Below are 27462 nucleotides of genomic sequence, written 5' to 3'. Positions count from 1 at the left end.
TTCAACTGTTGAGTTTATTGCAGGTCCATTGGGCAGAGTTGATGCCTCGTCCATGGGGAATTCCAACCTGTTTATGCCCATCTATTGGATCATTCTGTCCTCAGGGTTTAAGTCATAGGGACTATTTTGTCCATGGTCTGCCTCTGACCATCCTGTTACATGAGTCAATCCAGGTCTGTAGCCCCTGTTGTCATTTGAGATTTGGAAACTCAATAAGTCAGGGGAGGCATTTATTTCAGTTGCCTCACAGCATGCTTCCTGTGCTACTATATGTAGTTGCGCCTTTACCCAGGCCTCTACACTCTGGACCCCTGTTCCTGTCTCATTAGGAACGTGCCCTTTAGAGTTATTCCACACAAAGGTATTCCCTCTCTGCCTCAGGGAAATTCAGTATCCTCGGATAATGCTAATTCTCAGTTTTGTACTATAAACAATTCCTGCAGTGCTCACACATAAATCCTTAATGTAAAAGGAATAAATGACATGTAAAACAAGACTCTCACTCTTTGACAGCTGCATGTTGCTTCAATTTTGCTACTGCGGTGTCATTGTGCCTAATGACAGGTTCAATAGAAGCAGAGCACTAATCAACTTAACACAAATGGGCTGGGCCCCGGCTGCTCACACCCAGCATGTATGCAATAGTAAAAAATGCTGATGACAGTGCACACTCTACAAAAATGCGCATATACTGGCGACATCACCTCCTGCCGATACAGACATGTTTCAACTTGATACCGCCTATCTTTCTCAAGGAAGGCTGGTCACGGGACATTTTATATGCTCTCCATTCGCAAGTTAATCCTGCATTGCCCAAATAGCTGCAGCAAGCAAACAAATCCTCTAAGAAAGCCACATATAATAATGTGTTCATATAGTATAGTAAAATTAGATACAAAGTGCACAGATAGCATTAAGGTGAGAATAAAAAAGTGTGTATGTATATGTGTGTGTATGTATATATGTATATGTGTATATATATATATATATATATACACACACACACACTTTCACAGCGCTTCACTTTTTCCACATTTTGTTATATTACAGCCTTATTCCAACATTCATTATTTTCCTCAAAATTCTACAGACAATACCCCATAATGACAATGTGAAAGAAGCTTGTTTGAAATCTTTGCAAATCTGTTAAAAATAAAAAACAAAAAAAACACATGTACATAAGTATTCACAGCCTTTGCTCAATTCTTTGTTGAAGCACCGTTGGCACCAATTACAGCCTCAAGTCTTTTTGAGTATGATGCTACAAGCTTGGCTATAGGCTACACCTATTTTTGGGCAGTTTCTCCCGTTCTTCTTTGCAGGACCTCTCAAGCGCCATCAGGTTGGATGGGGAGCGTCGGTGCACAGTCACTTTTAAATCTCTACAGAGATGTTCAACCGGATTCAAGTCTGGGCTCTGGCTGGGCCACTCAAGGACATTCACAGAGTTGTCCTGTAGCCACACCTTATCTTTGCTGTGTGTTTAGGGTCATTGTCCTATTGGAAGCTTGAAACTTCGCCCCAGTCTGAGTTCCATGGCGCTCTGGAGCAGGTTTTTTATCAAGGATGTCTCTGTACATTGCAGCACTTCTCTTTCCCTCGATCCTGACTAGTCTCCCAGTTTCTTCTCTGAAAAACATCCCCACAGCATGATGCTGCCACCACCATGCTTCACTGTAAGGATGGTATTGGCCAGGTGATGAGCAGTGCTTGGTTTCATGACGGTTGCTATTCAGGCCAAAAAGTTCAATCTTTGTTTCATCAATCAAACCAGAGAATTTTGTTTTTCTCCATGGTCTGAGAGTCCTTCAGGTGCCTTTTGGCAAACTCCAGGCGGGCTGCCATGTGACTTTTTTTTACTGAGGAGTGGCTTCCGTCTGGCAACTCTACCATACAGGCCTGATTAATGGAGTGCTGCAGAGATGGTCGTTCTTCTGGAAGGTTCTCCCCTCTCCACAGAGAAATGCTGGAGCTCTGTCGAAGTGACCATCAGGTATCTTGGTCACCTCCCTGACTAAGGCCCCCCAATCGCTCAGTTTGGCCGGGGGGGCCACTCTAGGAAGAGTCCTGGTGGTTCCAAACTTCTTCCACTTTATGGGTGATGGAGGCCACTGTGCTCAGTAGGACCTTCAATGCTGCAGAAATGTTTCTGTACCCTTCCCCAGATCTGTGCCTTGATACAATCCTGTCTCAGAGGTCTACAGAAAATTCCTTGGACTTCATGGCTTGGTTTTAGTTCTGAAATGCCCTGTTAACTGTGTGGGACCTTTATATAGACAGGCATGTGCCTTTCCAAATTATGTCCACTCAATTGAGTTTACCACAGGTGGACTCCAATAAAGTTGTAGAAACATCTCAAAGATGATCAATGCAAACAGGATGCACCTGAGCTCAATTTTGAGTGTCAGGCAAACACTGTGAATACTTATGTGAATGTGATATATATATATTTTTTTAATAAGTTTGCAAAGATTTCAAACAAACTTCTTTCACATTGTCATTGTTTGTAGGATTTTGAAGAAAATAATGAATTTAATCCATTTGGAATAAGACTGTAACATAAAATGTGCAAATAGTGAAGCGCTGTGAATACTTTCCAGATTTACTGTATATATAAAAAATACATTTTTACTTTTTAATTCTCACCTTATTGCGACCTGTGCACTTTAGATCTAATTTTATTATGATGTATAAATACATTATATGGGACATTCTTAGATAATTTGCCTACTGCAGCCTTTTGGGCAGTGGAGGGAGTAGAGGAGGAGAGCATATAAAGAGCAATGTGCCCTAACTATCCCCCAACCATTCCTACTTGAGAAAGAGTAGTGGTATCCAAATGAAACCTGTCAGTATAGGCAGGAGGTGACTTCACCAGTACAGGGGCACTAGGATGTTGTAGGATTAGCACCGTCAGCAGAGTTTTGTTTCGTTTTTGTTAACTGTCAGATACAGGCTGGGTGCCTGTGGCTGGGGCCCAGCCTGTTTGTTTTAAGTTGATTAGTTCTACTCTTCCTTGCCCTGCTCCTATTGAACCTATGTTTAGGCACACACATGCTTGCACTGCATTAGCGAGAAAATAAAAAGAGAAGAGGGCGCACAGACCTAGTGCATTAGTTTTAATAAAAGTATAAAAACAATGGTACTACTCACAAACGAGCATAAAAAACAGGCTTTTCTTAGCAGTCACAACTGCATCCCTTGGTATCTAATGACAAGAAGTAGATTATGGCACCCCAAATGGCTGAACCGATAACGCGTTTCAGGGGCGTACCCTTTTCTTCAGAGCCTAGGCGGTCTGTTGCTCCTCTGTCCTGTGTGCCCCAGTATTTACATCCATATGCCCACGCCCCAAATGACCACTACCCTAATAAGCCATGCCCATCAATGAGAGCTGGCTCCAAACAAAGGGGCGGAACTTACTTCCCTCTCTACAACACGCTGTACCAATGTCACCAAGTATGGGGCGGCCAACAGGCCAAACAATTAGCCACACAAATAATGGATAAAAAAAAAACAGCGTTGCCCAACATCAATTGCACTAGCCCCAATCTGACTGATGTGAATAATCCATAGCGTATTCATGGCAGTGCGCAGCTCGATCCCCCAAGAAAAGATTTGGTTCTATGATGGCGTGTGTTCCAACGGGCGTCGCAGGACAATGAGAGATCACAGGGACATGTAATAGATGGCAGCAACCCCCCTCCCGCACAGAGTCATGGAGAGTGAGTTATGAGGGTAGGTTTTGCCTGACCTTTCCTTTCTTGGGGGATCAAGCTGCGCACTGCCATGAATACGCTATGGATTATTCACATCAGTCAGATTGGGGCTAGTGCAATTGATGTTGGGCAACTGATGTGTGTCTATTGGTTTTCATTCGCTGTTTTTTTTTTTTTTGATCCATTATTTGTGTGGCTAATTGTTTGGCCTGTTGGCCACCCTGTACTTGTTGACATTGGTACAGCGTGTTGTAGAGAGGGAAGTAAGTTCCACCCCTTTGTTTGGAGCCAGCTCTCATTGATGGGCGTGGCTTATTAGGGTAGTGGTCATTTGGGGACTGGGCATATGGATGTATATATTGGGGCACACAGGACAGAGGAACCACAGACTGCCTAGGCTCTGAAGAAAAGGGTACGCCCCTGAAACGCGTCAGCCGTTTGGGGTGCCATCATCTACCTCTTGTCATCAGATACCAAGGGATGCAGTTGTGACTGCTAAGAAAAGCCTGTTTTTTACGCTCGTTTGTGAGTAGTACCATTGCTTTTATACTTTTAATAAAACTTTTACATTGGTTATGCACTAGGTTGGTGCGCCCTCTTCTCTTTTTATTTTCTCTTTAGTTGTACGAATACCCATTGTTCTGAAGAGGGCTGCAAGACTATAGACTTTGCCTTATATTTAAGAATAGACCACACCATCCGTGTCTAGCAAAACGCTGGAGCGCAGGAGATTGTTTGGTTGCACTGCATTAGCAACATTGAAGCAATACAGCTCAGAAGTAACATGCAGCTGGCAATATAGAGTGAGTGTCTTGTTCTATTGTTATACATACCATTTATTACTTTTATGTTTATCTTTGCACTAAGGATTTGTGTGTGAGCGCTGCAGGAATTGCTTATAGTGCTTTACTTATGCTGCTTTTGGCAGATTTAGGCTGTCTCCTAGCTAACTGCCCCACGGGTATTTTTTTGCTCTTCTATTTGTGCTGGAGTCATTTATTATTGATTTCTAATCCTCATTTTTCCCTCTTCCCAGAGGGACCTTCTGAGTCAGTTGGGATCAGAGCCTTCACTAGCAGGATCCTGACCCCTAAGTGTCCTTCAAGAGCACTTGTAGTTGTAGTTTTTTCTTGGCAGACCCTTTGCAGGACCCTTACTTGACTTTTAATAGCCAGAATTCTGTCAACAAGTATGCTTGTATGTTTTCACAGGTTAGAGCCCTACAGATGTGTAGTAGTGGTAGCCATCTGATCCCAACGAGTGAGGCTGACCAGCTCAGATCCTTTCTGAAGCACACTGCACTTTCTGGAAGTGGAATCTTCCTGGTCACACTACACTCTCTCCCCCCCCCCCCCCCCCCTTTCCTAATTTGGGGATAGTAGGGTACTGGAGCTTACTGTTTTTACATTACCTCATCTCCTTTTGATCTTCCTTAAACTTCTTGATATCTGAAAGCCTAAACTTGAGATGAGACATGCAGGCGATCCCTGTGGGTCTAACAGCCGTTGATATGACCCCTATATCTATGTCTAACGTGTGGCAGAATGAAACCATCTATATCAGAAAAAAATTAAATATCTTGCGCTAACCATATAGAAAATATAAAACGGTGCAGCTGCTCGTGTAAGCCAAAAATACAAAAAGGACCCAAAGAAAGTTGCAAAAAGTAACAAGCACGCCACCAATAAATATATATTGTGATACAGTGTATGCAACAAATATATCAACGTGATTCAACACTATTTATGTGAAAAAAATATTTTTTTAAATAAAGCTTATTTTGAAATAAAAATGTGAAACATTTATAGACATTACTGAAGTAACCCTTTATGACTAGTGTTATGTGACACAAATAAAAAGCAACTAGGTTACTCTATGTGCTTGTAACCTGATACCAGCAATCTTATTGTTCCCACTTCACACACCAAATCGTGTTAATATTTAACCATCTGAAAAAACCTTGATGAAAATAAAAATAAATATCCTAGTAATTTTTTCTGTAAAGAATGTTGTAAACAAGAAAAAGTCCAAATGAGGATATCTTGTATTGAAGATGAACCATAGATCTTCTACTTTGAGATAAATAGGTGATCCTCCCTCTATAGGTATGGTAAAATTACCCGCTTACCGGATCTGTTGGATCTCAGGTTATAGAGATCTAATAGGCTTGTTGCATTCGCCTGCCGGCATCTGTAATTTCCACCTGGGTAATGATCCAGAGAGATGTCCTCGTCCACTTCCAATGAACAGCAAACAGACACTTTCTTTTGGTTTAGGTGTTTGATTTCCACAACTGCGGGGGGGGGGGGGGAGACTAATTATCTCCCCTGGATCCTCCACACCCCTCAATGAAAACAAAACGGGGGAGACTCCGTAGTGCAGATGTATAACTTTGATTTATTAAAAAATCTTTTAAAAAGTCACTAAAAAATCCACAGCAATTTGTGCACAGCAATATAAACACAGCACACTGGGAACTGCAAGCCAAAAAATCAAATCAAATTGCACAGTAAATATAGCACAGCAAAGGGAACCGGATAAAAAAAATCAGCTAATAATCTATGGTCTATGGTTCATCTTCAATACAAGATATCCTCATTTGGACTTTTTCTTGTTTACAACATTCTTTACAGAAAAAATCGCTAGGATATTTATTTTTATTTTTATCAAGGTTTTTTCAGATGATTAATTATTAACACGATTTGGTGTGTGAAGTGGGAACAATAATATTGCTGGTATCAGGTTACAAGCACATAGAGTAACCTAGTTGCTTTTTATTTGTGTCACATAACACTAGTCATAAAGGGTTACTTCAGTAATGTCTATAAATGTTTCACATTTTTATTTCAAAAAATATTTTTTTCACATAAATAGTGTTGAATCACGTTGATATATTTGTTGCATACATTGTATCACAATATATATTTATTGGTGGCGCGCTTGTTACTTTTGCAACAAGAATGAAACCATCGCTGGAGGGCTGGATGTTTGATTGTCGGCAAACCTTGCATCCTGCAACCTTGCTGCAGACACTGCCCATTGGACATAGCATGCATCTAGGGGTCCCTGTTGGTTTTGGATTATTTGGAGTCAGGCTTTCCTACTGTGGCCGATTTGACATCCTTTAGGGAAAATTCCCAAAATATGTCCAAGTTCTCTGCCCCTATTGTGGGAGGATTCCTGTCTCGGCTGTATTTACGTCTGGAAATCAAGTCCGGTTCCCTGGAGCAGTTAGCACCTGGTTCTTCTGCTGTGAATAGGCCCTTTTGACCTAGACAGTTGGACGTTGCTTTCCTACTGTAAAACTTTTACCTACGAGGAGGCTTGGGAATTCTCCCTTTTGACAGGGCAAGTGACCTCCTCCCTATGCTGATGTTGAGAATGTCACTCTCAACTGCACGGTTCCCTTTAGAAGCACTGTTCTTGCCTTCTGAGCCTCTCTTTCCCTTAGGCTGTATTCTGGGGACAGTGATTTGTGCACTTGGGTGTGTTATGTCTAATGTGCGGCAGAATAAAACCATCGCTGGAGGGCTGGATGTTTGATAGTCTGCAAACCTTGCATCCTGCAACCTTGCTGCAGCCACTGCCCATTGGAGATAGCATGCATCTAGGGGTCCCTGTTGGTTTTGGATTATTTGGTTTAGGCTCTCCTACTGTGGCTGATTGACATCCTTTAGGGAAAGTTCCCAAAACATGTTAAAGCTCCCTGTCATTTTTTAAAGTGGTAGTAAACTCCGTTTTACCACTTTTACCTACAGGTAAGGTTTACCTGTAGGTACTGTGAATATCTCCTAAACTTGCACGGTATAGGAAATATTAGATTGCATGCAGCCGGTGATGTCATGGTATGCCAGACCTTCAGAGCCTGTGCTGTAAACGGTGGCTCCCGTGCGCCGTCTGCCACTCGTGTAGCCGGATGCCGCAAAACCCAGAAGGAAGACCGGGTGAAGATGGAAACCCTCTTAGCGGTGACAGCGCGGTGCTGGAGGGCTTCGTTTTAAGGTAAGTCTCGCATAATGTGCTAGTATGCAGTGCATACTAGCACATTATGACATTGCCTTGCTGAGAATTTTTTTTTTTATTTGACTGTAAAGGCTCTTTTATTTAAAAAAAAAAAAAAAAAGTTTTACTAGCCTCCTCTGTGCAATTGGTTTTTCACAGAGCAGCCTGGATCCTCCTCTTCTCGGGTCCCTCTTTGATGCTCGTAGCCCCTCCTTCCTTTGAGTGCCCCTCAGTCAGCAGCTTGCAACAGGGGGCACCCAAGCTGAGTCAGAGATCCGTGTATCCATTCAGACACGGAGCCTCAACATGGCCCCGCCCCCTCTCTCCCCTGATTGGCTGACTAACTTTGACATCCTTGGTAGCCAATGGTGCCGCTGCTCTGTCTGAGCCAATCAGGAGTCTCCTGGATGACTGAGGGGATCGTGGACATCACTGGAGATAGGAGCTCAGGTAGGTAATTAGGGGGGTGCTGGGGGGGCTGCTACACACAAGGTTTTTTTTATCTTAATGCATAGAATGCATTAAGATATACAACCTATTGCCTTCACAACTCCTTTTAACTGTGGTTTACTACCGCTTTAATTAGATGATCATTCTAAGCTGTGTGGCTGAGGTTCTTCTCCCTCGCTACACGACTGTGAACACTCTACTGGATTGATTAAGGTCAGAGGACTTTGTGCTCTTATGTCCCTGGAACAAGTAGGATGGCCTGCAGGGGATTTTCCTCTTACTCTGCTGGGTGTCCTTGTAGACAGGTCTGCTTGCCCTATTGTTTTCTGGTGTTGCTACACTAGTATAGGTATGGCTGTCTTTCAACTCCTGTCTGTTTTGAGAGGGGATTCCTCTTGCACCCTTTTCTTATCGTACATCACGGGACACAGAGCCATAGTGTTACTATGTGGGTTATAGGCCACCTTCAGGTGATGGACACTGGAACGCCCTAAGGCAAAAAGTGCACTCCCTATATAACCCCTCCCACTGTTGGGAGTACCTCAGTTTTTTTCCCCAGTGTCTAAGGTGTTGGTCACGAGTAAAGATGTGCTGTGCTGAGCTCCACTGGAGCAATCCTTGCTGGGGCTAGCCATGCAGCCGGATCCATTCAAAGTGTCTTTTAGGCTGAATTGATTAATACCCGGGCCCCGTGTCCGAAGAAACGAGGTTTTGCCTGTAACGCTTCTCTTTTTAGAGAGCTGGACCCCGGGATCCAGTACTTTTAGTAGTCAGGCCATAAAGTTTACTGGCGGTGGTGCTATTACAGGTCCAGGATTGTGGGTTTCCTCGAAGATCCCCAGCTCCTGAAGGTTTAACGGAACCCATTGTGAAGGGTGAAGATTGGGTCTGTTGGTCTTACCACAGAAAACCCTGCGGCGGGAAAGGTAAGTGGATTTTTCTAAAGAAATGTTTGAATTTTCTTATGAATGTCTCCTTTAAGTTAGTAAATGCTGTCATGCTTATGTGTCACCACTGGGGGCTGTATAGAGCACATACCTTCTCACGCTTCCTCAGAGAGCTCACGATGTGTCCGGAGATCTATTTCCTCCAGCCAGCAGCAGACCTCCGGTAAGTCTGGGGGGGGGGGTTTCCTCCCCACCAGACCCCCCTCACCTGTGCTATTTGCTACCCCTCTTCACGAGGAAGAAGCACTAAAAAGAAAAAAAAAAAACACTACACACTACTCGGCGGCTTCCAGGCTCTCCTCGCCATTTCTCCCCTCTCTGTAAGATCCCATTGGATCAGAGGCCCGCACTCGCGTGGGAAAACTCTTTTTTTGAAGAAGAGGGGGGGCTGTAGGCGACGGGGGGGGGGGCTTAGCGTGGCGTTGGTGGCGTCAATGCCCAGCGTGGGAAAGAGTGTTTTTAAAAGCACTAGTGTTACTGCTACAAGCTGCGGAGGGACACGAGCAGGAGGGGCATGAAAGAGGTTTTGTGACACAGACATTCTTGACACATTTCCTTTTGCATCAGGCTGAACATTAATAGCAGCGGCAGGGCTGGACTAGTGCTCAAGCAGTAAATGCGTTCCTTCTGGTAGTACCTCTGCTTTGTGCATCAGGCTATGGTCAGAAGGGGGGGTAAAAGCACCTGAAAAAAGGGCTCTAAAAGGACTTCTACAGTCACACGGAAGCCTCGAACCATCTTAAAAAAGATGGCTTCCTCCCCTGAGAGTGATATGGCTGGTCAGATTGAGCCATCAGGGCCGTCGGGTGTTGCAGCTGCTCTTGACACTGCAGCCCCTGTATATATTACTGAAGAGGAGTTTTTTCCTCAACCATTTTAGGCTTGGAGCAAAAAATTGATGGTTTAATCGCATCCCAGAGTGGGACTAAGCTTGGCAGGACCCTCATACTGAGGAACAGGGGGCGAGAGATGACTTATTTCTCTCAGGGAACCAGGAAGAGGCTGGTGACACCTCTTCCGAAGAGCCTAATATGGAAGGATCAGGTTCACAAGAAACACTGTTTGTACAGTCTCTCACTGAATTGGTCCACTCCACATTTTTGCTGCCAGTAGCGCAGTCAGTCGATGATCCCACTTCTGGTTTGGGTTCACTAAAGCCTCCCCAAACTGTTCATGCTTTTCCTATCCCTTCATGGCTAAAAAAGCTTATGTATTCTGAGTGGGACCACCCAGATAAACAGTTTTTTTTCTCCAAAAAAATTTTCAACACTTTATCCTATGGAGGAAGATTTTAATAAGAAATGGGGAATTCCAGCAATTGACGCTGCCATATCCTCTGTGAACAGAAACCTGACTTGTCCAGTAGACAATGCTCAAATGCTGAAGGATCCAAGAGATAAGAAGTTGGAATTCCTTTTTAAAAACTATATTTCACTCGCAGGTTCAGTGGTTCAGCCTGCTCTGGCAGCGATCGGGGTATCTCAGTCCTTAAAGGACCAGTTTATAGAGGTACTCAAAATTATTCCTGATCAGCAGGCCCAAGATTTGCCCGGGATATCAGAGGCGGCGTGTTTTACAGTAGACGCTATGAAAGATTCTATTCTCCAGGCTTCACGGCTTATGCTAGGGCTGGTACATGTGTTTAGAATCTTATGGTTGAAAAATTGGTCAGCCGAAGCGCCATGCAAAAAGGTCTTGGCCAGTTTCCCATTCCACGGGGAACGGTTATTTAGAGACGATCTGGATAAGTACATCCAAAGAATTTCATCCAAATGGAAAAAGTCCCCATTTACCAGTAAAAAGAAGTTTAAGCGTTTTTCTTTTAAATGAGCTTCTTTTCCAGTGCCAGGGGCATCTGACTCCAGGCATTCACAACGGCCTCCACCTTCAGGTTCAAGAGGTAAACCTCAGTCAGTCCCAGGGTCAAAAGAGGCCCTGGGGGAGGAAACCCACAAAACAAAATACTCAAACCTCCTTATGAAGGTGCGCCCCCGCTCGCTCGAGTGGGGGGAATAATTCTGCACTTTTCAAGGGTCTGGCAGGAACATTGTCAAGACAGAAGGGTGGCTTCCTCAATATCTCTAGGTTACAAACTAGAGTTCAGAGAGTTCCCGTCTCCTCGTTTTCTCAGATCAAATGTTCCCAGAGATCCAGTAAAAAAGAAGTGTCTCTTTCTGGCTTTGGATCATCTCTTAGAGTGATAGCGGTGGTCCCCTTGGAAGAGCGAGGATTAGGGTTTTATTCAAACCTTTTCACAGTACCAAAACCAAACGGGGATGTCAGACCCATTTTAGATCTCAAGGATCTAAACCGGTTTTTGAATATCCGCTCTTTTCGCATGGAGTCAATCCAATCAGTGGTCTCCATTCTACAAGGTGGAGAGCTTCTAGCGTCAATCGACATCAAGGATGCTTATCTCCATGTGCCTATTTTTCCCACTCACCAGAAATTTCTAAGCTACGAGATAGAAAATCTTCATTTTCAGTTCGTAGCTATACCTTTCAGTCTAGCTACTGCACCTCGAGTTTTTAGAAAGGTCCTGGCTCCTCCTTTAGCCAGGTTAAGGGCTTAGGGTATAACGATACTAGCCTACTTAGACGATCTACTCTTGATCAGTCGGTAGCCCGCTTAAACCAAAGTTTGGTCACCGCAGTCAGCTACCTGGAATACCTAGGTTGGATTCTCAACCTAGAGATATCCGCCTTAAAATCATCAAGGAGATTGCAGTACTTGGGTCTGATTATAGATACAGCTCAGAAGAGAGTGTTTTTGCCCCAGGAAAGGATCAGTTCCATAAGGGAACTGATTCAGTTGGTCAAAGCAAAGAAGAATCCTTCTATTTGACTTTGCATGAAATTGTTGGGAAAGATGATGGCTTCATTCGTTCCTTATTTCATTCAAGACAGCTGCAAAACAGTATCCTGTCAACTTGGAACAAGAAGGTCCAAGCTCTGGACTTCCAAATGCGTTTATCCCCCAAAGTGCGTCAGAAATTAGAAATGACCTTGCCCATCAATATTCTAAAGATTCGGGCAGCACATCTGGCCCTGAAGGCCTGGACGCTCACATTACGGAATTGTCCTGTCAGAGTCCAATCCGACAATGCCACAACAGTGGCCTACATCAATCACCAAGGGGCACGAGAAGTCGTGCGGCCCAGAGAGAGGTGAATCATATCCTATCTTGGGCAGAAGACAACATTCCTTGTCTGTCAGCAATCTTCGTTCCAGGGATAGAGAATTGGCAGGCGGACTACTTGAGTCGCCAATAGTTGTTCCCGGGAGAGTGGTCTCTTCACCCCGACATCTTTCTGTCAATATGTGAAAGATGGGGAATTCTGGACGTGGATCTGTTTGCGTCCAGGTTCAACAACAAGATCGACAACTTTGTGTCGAGGACAAGGGATCCTATGGCATGTGGAACAGATGCCTTGGTGTTTCTGTGTTCTCCGACTAGTGAACCCAGAAGTGATGATTTAGTCGCTTCCAGTTTCAGAGCTGTCATTCCATGGCAGATGTAGCCAAGAATGCAGCTAATCAATTTTAAGTCATGACATGTTTGATATCTATTTACTCAATGCAATCCTATATTTCATATTTTACTAAACATTAGGGTATTTATTGTGTTTGTGTGCACTAAAATCGTTTTTAATGTATTTTTCTTATCGTACATCACGGGACACAGAGCCATAGTAGGTACTATGTGGGTTATAGGCCACCTTCAGGTGATGGACACTGGCATGCCCTAAATTAAAGAGTGCACTCCCTATATAACCCCTCCCACTGGTGGGATTACCTAAGTTTTTTTTCCCCAGTGTCTAAGGTGTTGGTCACGAGTAAAGATGTGCTGTGCTGAGTTCCACTGGAGCAGTCCTTGCTGGGGCTAGCCATGCAGCCGGATCCATTCAAAGTGTCTTTTTGGCCGAATTGAATGGTCCCCGGGCCTCATATCCGAAGAAACGAGGTCTTGCCTGTAATGCTTCTCTTTTTAGAGAGCTGGGCCCCGAATCCAGTACTTTTTGGTATTAAGGCCATAAAGTTTTACTGGTGGAAGTGCTATTACAGGTCCAGGATTGTGGGTTTCCTCGAGGATCCCCAGCTCCTGAAGGTTTAACGGAACCCACCGTGAAGGGTCAAGATTGGGTCTGTTGGTTTACCACAGAAAACCCTACGGTGGGAAAGGTTAGTGGAGTTTTCTAAGAAATTTTTTAAAATTTTCTTATGAATGTCTCCTTTAATTTAGTAAATGCTGTCATGCCTGTGTGTCACCACTGGGGGCTGTATTGAGCACTCACCGTCTCATGCTTCACAGAGAGCCCACGCTGTATCTTGAAAGCTGCAGATGCTTCTTCCTCCGGCAAAACAGCAGACCTCCGGTAAGTCTGGGGGGGGGTTCCCTCTCCCCACCAGACGCCCCCCTGTGCTGGTTTTCTTCCCCTCTTCAGTGTGGAAAGAGCGCAGGATTTGAAAAAAATAAAATAAAACAGTGCGAACGGCACACCGCTTGGCGACTTCCAGACCCCCCCTCGCCATTTCTGCTTCCCTTCCTTGATCCCATAGGATCAGGAACCCACTATTTTTTAAAAAAGAGGGGAAGGGCTGTAGGCGAAGCCAGGGGGTGGGGCTTAGCGTGGCGTTGGCGTCCTCCAACGTCCAGCGCGGGATGGTATGTTTTTAAAAGGCACCATGTGTGTTATTGCAAGCTGCAGAGGGACACAAGAGCAAAGGTAAAACATGTTTTGTTTGCATATAAGAGTTTGGTGACACAGGCATTCCTTTGACACATTTACTACTGCATCAGGCTGAGTTTTAATAGCAGTGACAGAGCTGGACTATTGCTCAAGCAGTGGATGCATTCCTTCTGATAGTACCTCTGCTTTGTGCATCGGGCTATACTCAGAAGGGGGGTGAAAAACACCTCAAAAAGGGCTCTAGAAAAACTTTTACAAGTCACACGGAAGCCTAGATCCATCCCAGTAAAGATGGCATCCTCCCCTTAGAGTAATATGGCTGGTCAGAGTGAGCCATCAGGAGGGGCAAGTGTTGCAGCTGCTCTTAAACACTGCGGCCCCTGTGTATATTACTAAGGAGGTTTTTTTCTTCAACCATTTTAAGTTTGAGCAACAGATTGATGCTTTAATCGCATCCCAGAGTGGGACTAAGCGTAGCAGGTCCCCGTCCATTGCTCAGGACCCTCTTACTGAGGAACATGGAGCAAGAGATGACAAATTTCTTTCAAAGGACCAGGAAGTGGCTGATGTCTCCTCTTCTGAAGAACCTGATACGGAAGTGTCAGGTTCGCAGGAAAGGTTGTTGGTACGGTCTCTCACTGAATTGGTCCGCTCCACATTTTTACTGCCAGTAATGCAGTCAGTGGATGAGCCCACTTCTGGTTTGTGTTCACTAAAAAGCCTCCCCAATCTGATTCATGTTTTTCCTATCCACTCTTGGCTAAGGAAGCTAATGTATTCTGAGTGGGAGCACCCAGATAAACAGTTTTTTCCTCGGAAAAAGTTTCCAATACTTTATCCTATGGAGGAAGAGTTTTATAATAGGGAATTCCAGCAATTGATGCTGCTATATCATCTGTAAACAAAATCATGACTTGTCCAGTAGACAATGCTCATATGCTAAAGGATCCAACAGATAAGAAGTTGGAGTTCCTTTTTAAAAAAAAAAAAAAAAAACCTGTATTTCGCTCGCAGGTTCAGTCAGCGCTGGCAGCAATCGGAGTATCTCGATCCTTATAGGACCAGTTTATAGAGGTACTCAAAGTTATTCCTGATCAGCAAGCCCAGGATTTGGCTGGGATATCAGAAGCGTTGTGTTTTACAGTAGACGCTATGAAAGATTCTATTCTCCAGGCCTCACGGCTCATGCTAGGGCTGGTACATGTGCGTAGAATCCTATGGTTGAAAAATTGGTCAGCTGAAGCGCCATTGAAAAAGCTCTTGGCTAGTTTCCATTTTTATGGTGAACGGTTATTTGGAGACGATCTGGATAAGTATATCCAAAGAATTTCTAATGGGAAAAGTTCCTTTTTACCAGTTAAGAAGCTTTTTTCTTTTAAACGTGCTTCTTCTCCAGTGCTGGGGCATTAGCCTCCAGGCAGTCACGAAGGCCTCCACCTTTCAGGTTCAAGAGATAAACCTCAAGGTCAGTCCCAGGGTCAAAGGAGGACCTGGGGGAGGAAACCCACATAACAGAATATTAAAGCCTCCTTATAAAGGGGCGCCCCCGCTCGCTCGAGTGGGGGGAAGGCTTCTACAGTTTTCAAGGGTCTGGCAGAAACAATGTCAGGACAGATGGGTGGCTTCCTCAATTTCTCTAGGTTACAAACTAGAGTTCAAAGAGTTCCCGTCTCCTCATTTTCTCAAGAGCTCAAACGTTCCCAGAGATCCAGTGACAAAGAAGTGTCTCTTTCTAGCTTTGGATCATCTCTTGTCTCAAAGAGTAATATCAATGGTCCCCTTGGAAGAAGCAAGGTTTAGTGTTTTATTCAAACCTATTCATGGTTCCGAAACCAAACGGTGATGTCAGACCATTTTAGGTATCAAAGTTCTAAACCGGTTTTCGAATATCCCTTCTTTTCGCATGGAGTCAATCCGAACAGTAGTATCCATCCTACAAGGGGGAGAACTTCTGGCGTCAATCGACATCAAGAATGCTTATCTCCATATGCTGATTTTCCCCGCTCACGCTTCGTGGTTAAAAATCTTCATTTCCAGTTTGTAGCTCTTCCTTTCGGTCTAGCTACTGCACCTCGAGTGTTTACAAAGGTCCTGGCTCCACCTTTGGCCAGGTTAAGGGCTCAAGGTATAACAATACTAGCCTACTTAGACGATCTTCTCTTAATAGATCAATCGGTAGCCCGCTTAAACCAAACTTTGGTCACCGCAGTCAGCTACCTGGAATACCTAGGTTGGATTCTCAACCTGGAGAAATCCTCCTTAAAACCATTAAGGAGATTGCAGTACTTGGGCCTGATCATAGATACAATAAAAACAGTAGTGATCCCACGCTACAGCAATAAAGTATAAGTCTGCAAAAGTGATGAATCAATGAAACCAAATCAATTAAAAAATTAAATCAATTAATAAATAATACTAAATCTAGGGACACTAGGAATAAATAGGATCTGGAGACTGCTACCAGTGGACAGATTGTCACAAGTCAAACTACTTTAAGCGTGATTTTCATCTATCTTTGATTACGCTATGTGCAATTCTTCTTGTATTTTATGATGTTTTTGGAGCCCTTATGTCATTGGATCTCTGTGGATGGTGAGGATTCAGGTTTAACTGGTTGAACATTTATTCTAAAGGCTTTCTCATTAGAGTTTACTGATCATATGAAGATGTAGATCCAGAACATCCACATAGATACAACATATGCTGGAATGGAGGACCCCCTGGTGGTAGCTGTCTGAATAGCGGAAAGAATCCTTTAATAATGATATATGCTGGTGATCCAAGGAATTGAGGTGAGAGTTCTGTGAGCTTGTTTCCCGGATTGTGTATATCTCTCACTCATAAAGATTTGCAGATTACCCAGCGTTTTTATGAGAACATTTTGAAAAGACTGTTAACCAGCAAGGTGTCTCATTAGAAGAAAATTTTCCCACATTACATGGACTTCTTTATCATTTCTGTATGATTCTTATTTATTCCTAGTGTCCCTAGATTTATTATTATTTATTAATTGATTTAATTTTTTAATTGATTTGGTTTCATTGATTCATCACTTTTGTAGACTTATACTTTATTGCTGTAGCGCGGGATCACTACTGTTTTTATTTACTCTGCTTGTGTGATGTGAACACTACTAGATCCTGCTGCAGGCAGATTTGATTGCACCTTAATTGCAATTATTGCACTTTGATTGCTCATCGCAAATTTTGTGGTGGTTTTATTTGAATATATTTGCATATTTTGCACGGTATTCCTTTTTTACTTTATTAGTCATTTTTGAACACATCACAGTAGCGCGAAGGCTTTTTATTCAATAACTTGATCATAGATACAGCTCAGAAGAGGGTGTTTTTTGCCCTGGGAAAGGATCAGTTCCATAAGGGAACTGATTCAGTTGGTCAAAACAAACAAGAATCGTTCCTTATGCGCAGTTTCATTCTAGACTGCTGCAAAAAAGTATCCTGTCAACTTGGAACAAAAGGGTCCAAGCTCTGGACTTTCCAATGCATTTATCCCCCGATGTGCATCAGAGCCTTAATTGGTGGTTGATATTCAACAATGCTCAAAAAGGAAAAATCCTTTCTACCAGTACCTGGAAGGTGGTAACAACAGGGCTGAGGAGCAGTCCTGGAAGAAGCATCTGTCCAAAGGAAATGGTCCAAATCAGAGATGACCTTGCCCATCAATATTCTAGAGATTTGGGCAGTACGCTTGGCCCTCGAGGCCTGGACGCCCAGACTACGGAATTGTCCTATCAGGATCTAGTCCGACAATGCCACAGCTGTGGCCTATATCAGTCACCAAGGGGGCACGAGAAGTCATGTGGCCCAGAAAGAGGTGAATCAAACAACATTCCTTGCCTATCAGCAATTTTTCATTCCAGGGATAGAGAATTGACAGGCGTACTACTTGAGTCGCCAACAATAGTTCCCGGGAGAATGGTCCCTTCACCACAACATCTTTCTGTCAATTTGTCAAAGATGGGGAATTCCGGATGTGGATCTGTGCGTCCAGGTTCAACAACAAGATCGACAACTTTGTGTCAAGGACAAGGGATCCGATGGCATACGGAACAGATGCCTTGGTTTTTCCTTGGGATCAGTTTTTCACTGATCTATGCGTTCCCTCCTGTTCTGCTGCTTCCGCGCCTTCTCGCAGGATCAAGCAAGAAGGGAAGAAGGTGATTCTTGTGGCACAGGAGATCTTGGTTTGCCGAGATCGTAAAGATGGTGGTAGGGGACCCTTGGACCCTACCACTATGGCCAGACCTTCTCTAGCAAGGTCCGGTATTCCATCCTACTTTACAAATGCTAAAATTAGCGGTTTGGCTATTGAGACCCACATTCTGAAAGATTGTGGGCTGTCAGCTTCAGTAGTTTCTACTTGGTTAATGCTAGGAAGCTGGCCTCCAGAGTCTTATACTATAGAATCTGGAAAGCATATGTCTCCTAGTGTGAATCCAGGGTTTGGCACCCCATGAAATATGTTCTAGGTAGGATCCTTGAATTCCTACAAATAGGATTAGGAATAAAGCTGGCCTTGAGTACTATCAAAGGCCAGATGTCGGCCTCATCAGTTTCTTTTCAACGACCACTTGCTTCACTCTCTCTGGTTTTGTAACTTTATTCAGGGGGTAACGCAGATTAATCCTCCAGTTTGGTCACCCCTGAACCCTTGGGACTTAATTTTAGTCCTGTCGGCTTACAGAAGCGGCCTTTTCAGCCAATACGAGATATTCCCTTGGTCCTCTTGACGGGGGAAAAATTAATTTTCTTGGTTTCCAGATCTTCTGCAAGAAGAATATCAGAATGGGCTGCTCTTTCTTGTAAAGAGCCATATTGGCTTATTCATAAGGATGAGGTTGTATTGTGGCCTCAGCCTGAATTCCTACCGAAGGTAGTATCAGGTTTTCATTTAATCCAGTATATTGTTCTGCCTTCATTTTTTTCCAGAATCTCGTTTCTGTGGAAGAAAGGTCACTACATTCTCTTGATGTGGTGAGAGCGGTAAAGGTCTATTGAAAGTGACCGCTCAGATTCATAAAACAGAGATGTTTTGTTTGTGTTGCCAGACGGTCCTAAAAGAGGACAGGCAGCGTGGAAATCTACCATTTCTAAATGGATTTGTCAAGTGATTGTTCCAGCTTATGATTTAAAGAGGAAAATTCCTCCTTTTGATATTAAAGCGCACTCCACCAGGGCTGTTAGTGCTTCTTGGGCAGTGCATCACCAAGCCTCCATGGCCCAGATCTGCAAGGCCGCAACTTGGTCTTAAGTCCATACATTTACCAGATTCTATCAAGTAGATGTAAAAGGCATGAGGATATCGCCTTTGGGCGCAGTGTACTGCAGGTTGCAGTATGAGTCCTCTAGTCTTAGTGCCCTACTTTTGATGCGTCTCCCTCCCTTTCATTTGGCATTGCTATGCTATGCTATGGGACATCCCACATAGTAACTACTATGGCCCTGTGTCCTGTGATGTACTATAAGAAAATAGGATTTTTATAAGGGCTTACCTGTAAAATCCTATTCTTAGAGGTACATCACGGGACACAGAGGTCCCTCCATTCTTGGTACACATGCATTGCTTTGCTACAAAACTGAGGTACTCCCACCAGTGGGGGGGGGGGGGCACTTTTTAATTTAGGGCGTGCCAGTGTCCATCACCTGAAGGTGGCCTAAAACCCACATAGTAACTACTATGGCTCTGTGTCCCGTGATGTACCTCAAAGAAAAGGATTTTACAGGTAAGCTGTTATAAACATCCAATTTTTCCTAAAAATACGCATTTAATAAATGGCTCCACAAATATTATGCAGCATAAAAAATAGCAATGGTCACAATTTTATTCTCCAGGGCCTTTGCTTTCAGCAAATAAAAAATAAGGGTTCTAAGTTTTCTACCAAAAATTGCTGATTTTACCAAACATGCATGACAGTTTTTCAATTAACATGATGAGTTCTTTTTTTCTAGGCAGATCTTTTCTTCCTGTGCAGAAAAGGACCAACTGTAGTCTTTAACCACTTCAGTACAGGGCATTTTCACCCCCTTACTGCCCAAGCCAATTTTCAGCTTTCAGTGCTGTCGCATTTTGAATAACAATTGCGCGGTCATGCAACACTGTACCCAAATTAAATTTTTATAATTTTTTTTCCCCACTAATAGAGCTTTCTTTTGGTGGTATTTGATCACCCCTGCGGTTTTTATTGCTTGCGCTATAAACAAAACAAGAGTGACAAGTTTGAAAAAAACAATATTTTTTACTTTTTGCTATAATAAATATCCAAATTTTTTTTTTTTTTTTTAAACAAATTTTTCCTCAGTTTCGTCCGATATGTATTCTTCTACATATTTTTAGTAAAAAATATTGCAATAAGCGTATATTTATTGGTTTGCGCACAAGTTATAGCGTCTACAAAAAAAGGGGGATTTATAGCATTTTAATTTTTCACTAGTAATGGTGGCGATCTGCGATTTTTATCGTGACTGCGATATTGCGGCGGACACCTCAGACACTTTTGACACATTTTTGGGACCATTCACATTTATACAGCGATCCGTGCTATAAAAATGCATTGATTACTGTATAAATGTGACTGGCAATGAAGGGGTTAACCAGGAGGGGGCACTGCAGGGGTTAATTATGTTCCTAAGGAGTGATTCTAACTGTGGGGAGAGGGGACTCACAAGGTGAGGAGACCGATTGGTGTTCTTCTGTACAAGGAACACACCATCGGTCTCCTCTCCTCTGACAGGACGTGGATCTGTGTGTTTACATACACAGATCCACGGTCCTGCTCAGTTACCGGGCAATCGCGGGCACGCGCACCGGGACCCGAGTGATGCGGCTGGTGCGCGCCCCCTGGAGGGCCTGGAAGGCCGTCACGTCATATGACGGCGGCCCAGGATAACAGCTGCACCGTCCCGGCGTTATAGGAAGGTGGGTGGGCAGCAAGTGGTTAAAGTGGAATTAAACCTAATGATTTAACGGTTTCCCAAAACGGTTACATTCAAGGCATGCTAGGAATGATAACTGTCACAGCTGCTTGTTCTCTCAACCAAACTCAAACAATTCAAATGACTGGTGTCATAACTGATCACATGTGCAGCACCATGATAAATGCAGATCAAACAGAGGCAAAGATGGCGGCTTCATTGACTGTAAAGTATAGGAGGGTTTAGTTCTGCTTTAGGTATAGAAACAAGTTTTCTTTCATTCATTGACGGACACCTCTTCTCTCATCTTTTATAGTCATGACTGATGGGGTTTTATAGCACCACCTACCAGGTGTAGAACAATATGCAGAAAAGAAATCGGCACCTCCTATGGGCAGTCCTTACTGGATAAACCCCCCTCTCTGCATAGGCAAGTCAGTTATTTTTATCTAGTGTTCAGGTCCCTGCTGGGACCTGTGGTTCCATTCCTTTTTTTTTCCTGCACAGATCTTCATTTAGCAGGAATAGACAATGGGCTGGATAATCTAGATCCAGTGGTCACCTCAGTCTGGCCGAGTGCATGCAGACCTTCAGCTACGCACTGGGTTGACTGCATCAAGCCCCATCCTGGACCGGGGTAACCAGCGAGTTTAACGTCTTGCGTAGACGCATATGACTGGGTGCCTGCAGTCCATGTCACTGTTACCCTGGCTGACAAACCCCCCCCCCCCCCCCCCCCCACTGTGACCCACAGTTTTAGTGTGCCGCTGAGGCTCAATCACTATGGGGAGTAGTGTGGGTGATGCTGTAATCACTACAGGAGTACCAGCAAGGGATGGAGTGCGTCCCAGCTCCTGTAGTCACAGGAAGGAAGAGCGGAAAATCCCTGGTGCCACTCATTCACAGAATTGGGACACCTGCCTTTACACGCACATGAACTTTAATGATGTCTTAGTCCATAGGATTTAATATTGCCCACCCTTTGCAACTATAACTGCTTCAACTCTTCTGGGAAGGCTATCTACAAGGTTCAGGAGTGTGTCTATGAAAGTGTTTGACCATTCTTCCAGAAGCACATTTGTGAGGTCAGGCACTGCTCTGAACGAGAAGGCCTGGCTTGCAGTCTCCACTCTAATTCATCACTAAGGTTTTCTATCAGGTTGAGGTCAGGACTCTGTGCAGGCCAGTCAAGTTCCTCCACCCCAAACTCATTCATCCATGTCTTTATGGACCCTGCTTTGTGCACTGGTGCGCAGTCATGTTGGAACAGGAAGGGGCCAAGCCCAACCCCTGGAAAAACAACCCCGTATCATAATCCCCCCTCCACCAAATGATTTGGACCAGTGCACAAAGCAAGGTCCATAAAGATTTGGATGAGCGAGTTTGGGGTGGAGGAGCTTGACTGGCCTGCACGGATTCCTGACTTCAAACCGATAGAACACCTTTGGGATGAATTTGAGCGGAGACTGCAAGCCAGTCCTTCTCATCCACATCAGTGCCTGACCTCACAAATGCGCTTCTGGAAGAATGGTTAAACATTCCCATAGACGCACTCCTAAACCTTGTGGACAGCCTTCCTAGAAGAGTTGAAGCTGTTATAAGCTGCAAATGGTGGGTCAACTCAATATTGAACCCTACGGACTAAGACGCCATTAAAGTTCATGTACGTGTAAAGGCAGGTGTCCCAATACTTTTGGTAATATAGTGTATGTATATGCAATATAGAATTGTTGCTAAAGAAAAAATGATGAATGATAATGCTTTTTAAGGTTTCCCGTGGGCCCTCTTTTTGTTGTAGCACTGGGGGTTGCCTAGTTGCTTTTTTGTTTTGTTGGCCCACCCCTCATTGTGGCGCTGCTTTGGGACATTCCTATCAGTCTTGAATATGAAGAAAGAAGCTAAGCTGTGTCTGTCAATGAACAAAACAGAAAACTGGATTTTTTTTTTGCTACTCAACGTAAGATCCCATTTTCTGAGCTCACAGCGCCCACCTCTGTTGGAGATTTACTTCTGACACTACTTTAGTACGAACTGGCTTGCCTATGCACAGAGGGGATTTTATTCAGTAAGGCCTGCACACAGGAGGTGCCAAGTTCTTTTCTGCCTAGTGTCCTACTGGTAGCTAGCGCTATAAAATTCTATCAGTCTTGAATATAAAGAAGAAAGAATCCGTGTCGTCAGTGAACTTGGAGAAAGGCATTTTAGGATGAGTAACAAGAAAATCTATTTTTTTCGTGTTGGGTCTTAAAATTTTATTTTTTTTTTTTGTTTGTAATTTTCTATTTCCAGATTGAAAATATCAGACGAAAACACAACTATCTACCATTCATTATGGAGTTATTAAAAACTTTGGCAGAACACCAACAATTAATACCGCTAGTAGAAAAGGTAAGCAGAAACTGAAGGGTTTTTCTACCGCAAACGTAGAAAACTAGACTGTAAACTATTAACCACAAAACCATGTGTAATTCAGTTGTAGAATATGGTGTTTTTTTTTTTTTTTTTTTTCTTTTAATCAAATAATAAAAAAAAAAAGTTTTAAATGTGTTTTTTTCTGTGCTGTCAGAAGAAGATAAACAAAAAGATCCTAACAGATGACTTTCCCTCTCCATGAAAAGCAGTAGGCAACTTCCATTGAAACAGATAATACTTAAAGCGGAGTTCCAATAGTTTTTCTGTTTAGTAAAAGTCAGCAGCTACAAAAAGTGTAGCTGCTGACTTTTAATAAACCCACACTCACCTGTCCCACGATCCAGAATGTGGCCGCCCAAACCCTTGGTTCTCCCCCTTTGCCTCTCCCCAGCATCACAAGTGTGGGCATGCGCGAGTTGGCCGGGAAATCTTCTCAGACCAGTGACATGTCCCAGTAGGTTGCAGGGAGGCAGGGGGAGAGGAGAACTTCCACTCGAGTCACCTAGGCGGCCTGGGCGGAAGTGGGAGCTGGAGTACCTGTCAAAACTCGACCCCCTCTCCCCAAACCCCAAAAAATGACATGCCAAATGTGGCATGTAAGATGGCGAGGAGTCCTTAAAGCTCAACTTCCATTTTGGGGGGGGAACTCTGATTTAAGCAGGCCATAGATGAATCAAAATTCGTCCAGTTCAGCAGGGACCAGCTACATTTCAATCCATTAAAGGCTGTTCTCATTCGAGTCAATCTAGTGCTTGATACCTCTCGAACAATGGCACAGAGGAGAGGATTTCCACTTCCACCTTCACTTTCTTGAAAGTTTTTTTTTTTTTTCCCCTGGACAAGATGAAATTAACATGAGAATTCCAGAGTTTAAATGTAGGGGACTTGGGAGAGAGCCATCTTTGCAATCAGTTTCAATGCTAGAAAAAGAAACCTTGTGGCAGAGGTTAAAATATCAGGTTGGTAGAATTTTATAATTGGAATGTTTTTACAGTGCCTTAAAGTATTCATACCCCTTGAAATTTTCCACATTTTGTCATGTTACAACCAAAATCGTAAATGTATTTAATGGGGATTTTATGTGATAGACCAACACAAAGTGGCACATAATTGTGAAGTGGAAGCAAAATGATAAATTATTTTCAAAATTTTTACAGAAAAATGTAAAAAGTGTGGCTTACATTTGTATTCAGCCCCCCTGAGTCAATACTTTGTAGAACCACCTTTTTGCTGCAATTACAGCTGCAAGTCTTTTTGGGGATGTCTCTACCAGCTTTGCACATCTAGAGTGATTTTTTTTTCCCCATTCTTCTTTGCAAAATAGCTCAAGCACTGTCAGATTGGATAGATAGCATCTGTGAACAGCATTTTAAGTCGATGCCACAGATTCTCAATTGGATTTAGGTCTGGATCTTGACTGGGCCATTCTAACGCATGAATATGCTTTGATCTTAACCATTTAATTGTAGCTCTGGCTGTGTGTTTAGGGTCGTTGTCCTGCTGAACCTCTGCCCCAGTCTCAAGTCTTTTGCAGACTCGAACAGGTTTTCTTTTAAGATTGCCCTGTATTTGGCTCTATCCATCTTCCTATCAACTCTAACCAGCTTCCCTATCCCTGCTGAAGAAAAGCATTCCCACAACATGATGATGCCACCACCATGTTTCACGGTGGGGATGTTGTGTTCAAGGTGATGTACACTGCTTGTTTGTTTTCCGCCACACATAACGTTTTGCTTTTAGGCCAAAAAGTTAAATTTTGGTCTCATCTGACCTGAGCACCTTCTTCCACATGTTTGCTGTGTCCCCCGTATGGCATCTCGCAAACTACATACGGGACTTCTTATGGCTTTCTTTCAACAATGGCTTTCTTCTTGGTGCTTTTCCATAAAGGCCAGATTTGTGGAGTGAATGACTTAATAGTTGTCCTGTGGACAGATTTTCCCATCTGATCTCTGGAGCTCCTCCATTGTTACCATGGGCCTTTTGGCTGCTTCTCTGATTAATGCTCTCCTTGCCCGGCCTGTCAGTTTAGATGGACGGCCATGTCTTGGTAGCTTTCCATCTTCAGATGATGGATTGAACAGTACTCTGTGAGATGTTCAAAGCTTGGGATTAGTGCTGGGTGATTTTCTCAAAAAAAATCTGCAATTTAAAAAAAAAAAAAAAACTTGATTCACGATTCGAATCGAGTTTTTTTTTTTTTTTTTTTTTTTTTTTTTTTTTAATTTGGACACCGCGCCGGTCCGGAGGAGCTGCGGGCAGGAGTTTTTAGGCGAGGCCGCGGCGTCCGGCCTCGCGGACTAGGCCAAAGCCGCGGCCTCGCCTAAAAATTCCTGCCCGCAACTCCTCAGGACCGGCGCGGTGGAAAAAAAAAATCGATTTGCTTAAATTTTGAATCGATTTGACCTCTCATTTCGATTCAAGATTTAAATCGATTTTTTCCCCAGCCCTACTTGGGATATTTTTTTATAACCTAACACTGCTTTAAACTTCTTGACAACTTTATCCCTGACCTATCTGGTGTGTTCATTGACCTTCATGATGCTGTTTGTTCACAAAGATTCTCTAACAAACCTCCTGAGGGCTTCACAGAACAGCTGCATTTATATTGAAATTAAATTACACATAGGTGGACTCTATTTAGTCAAGTAGATGACTTCTGAAGGCAATTGGTTCCACTAGATTTTAGTTAGGGGTATAAGAGTAAAGGGGGCTGAATACAAATGCACGCCACACTTTTCAGATATTTTATTTGTAAAAAATATTGAAAACCATTTATCATTTTCCTTCCACTTCACAATTATGTGCCACTTTATGTTGGTCTATTACATAAAATCTCAATAAAATATAGTTATGTTTTTGGTTGTAACATGACGAGATGTGGAAAATTTCAAGGGGTATGAATACTTTTTCAAGGCACTGTATATGAATGCTTTATTTATTTTTTTCTATGTATTTTTTTTTCTAGAACAGGATGCCCTCTTTCAAGAGAAAGACATGAAGGCTGCCCTTACTACTTGTCATTTCGCAAATGGTAGTTTCCTGGCTATATACCCAAATTTCTGTAGCGCATCGCTTCATAAAATTAATAATACAGTTGCACTAAATTTTTATCACAAGTGCTATAAATCAGCAATCTTGAATGCAGAAACAAAGTGCAATATCTTATATATCACTCCATTTTAAATGTGCAGAAAATAAGTACAAATTGTTAACATTCATACAAATAATATTTCAATATATTTAATGATGATGAATGCAGTCTAACAAATGTCCAAAAAATAAAAATATAAATCAATATTGACAATCCAACTTCCAATCAAAGAAAATCACAGCTGTGCTCAAACTGACACCACCCATGCAGTATGACCCCTGCTTTATCAGTAGGTCACACACGCAGTTTTTCCTCTAAGGCAGTGGTCATCAACCCTGTCCTCAGGACCCACTAACAGGCTAGGTTTGCAAGATAACTGAAATACATCACAGGTGATATAATTTTCTGCTCAGTGATTGCAGTATTCTAGTCTGCATCTCCCCAAGGTAATACATAAAACCTGTCCTGTTAGTGGGCCCTGAGGACAATTGATGAACACTGCTGTAAGGGGATAGAGATAGCAGTTGCCACTTCTGAATTCTCATTGCCTCCTACCCAGTGGGCAAGGGATCTTCTCCCCACACGTGCTGACAGAATTTAAAAATAGTGCAGCTGAGCATGGCTCTGCCCACAAAGCCACATTATTCATTCACAACGATCTGTGGATGAATGGACTACAAGTACCATCTTCAGCCACAGCAGTTGGTTGTAGTTTTCAGCCAACTGTGAGGGTACTGGTGAGGGCTCTCGTAGTGAATTCATTTTTCCCGCTCTTCGGTAATTGCCGGTACAGGCAGGTGGTTATACTGAGAGTCTGTAGGAGCCTGACATTGTGCAAGTGATCTGCAGAAATTTGTATTTTATTCATTTTTTCCAAAAGGTGAACTTGGCCTTTAAAGAGAATCTGTACTAAGAGAAATACCGTATGTGGCCTGCCATTCTAAAAAAATAAAAATAAAAAATACAAATAAAAGCTAGTTGGCTAGCTCTCATTCTGAGCCACTGATTTCAGTCTTTCCTAAGTCACTGATACATCATCAATATGCAAATCAGATGCTTTGTCTTCACTTGTATGCTTGTTTTGGACCAGTAACTCAGAATATTGAAGGCAGGCAGCTAGCATTTTTACATTAGGGTCCACCATGGCAGTTCATTTTTTTTTTTTTTTTTTTTTTTCTACATTACAGGTTTGCTTTACCATTGTGGCATTGGG

The 27462-nt window shown here is 43.1% G+C and overlaps 1 protein-coding gene across 4 annotated transcripts in view; it reads left to right on the top strand.

The window, feature by feature from the left end:
* Nucleotides 1–27462, top strand: part of UCHL5 (ubiquitin C-terminal hydrolase L5) — a 129539-nt gene that overhangs the window by 92398 nt on the left and 9679 nt on the right. For 3 of the 4 annotated variants that reach the window (XM_073592779.1, XM_073592781.1, XM_073592778.1), the window contains exon 10: nt 23033–23131. In XM_073592779.1, the coding sequence (XP_073448880.1) occupies nt 23033–23131 (99 nt within the window). Of the gene's footprint in view, nt 1–23032; nt 23132–26123; nt 26190–27462 lie in introns of all 4 variants that reach the window. The other variant, XM_073592780.1, reaches the window with a different exon arrangement.

Source organism: Aquarana catesbeiana, linkage group LG07, assembly GCF_042186555.1.
Source record: "Aquarana catesbeiana isolate 2022-GZ linkage group LG07, ASM4218655v1, whole genome shotgun sequence".
NCBI classification, from domain to species: domain Eukaryota; kingdom Metazoa; phylum Chordata; class Amphibia; order Anura; family Ranidae; genus Aquarana; species Aquarana catesbeiana.
This window is presented reverse-complemented; position numbering and strand designations above follow the sequence as displayed.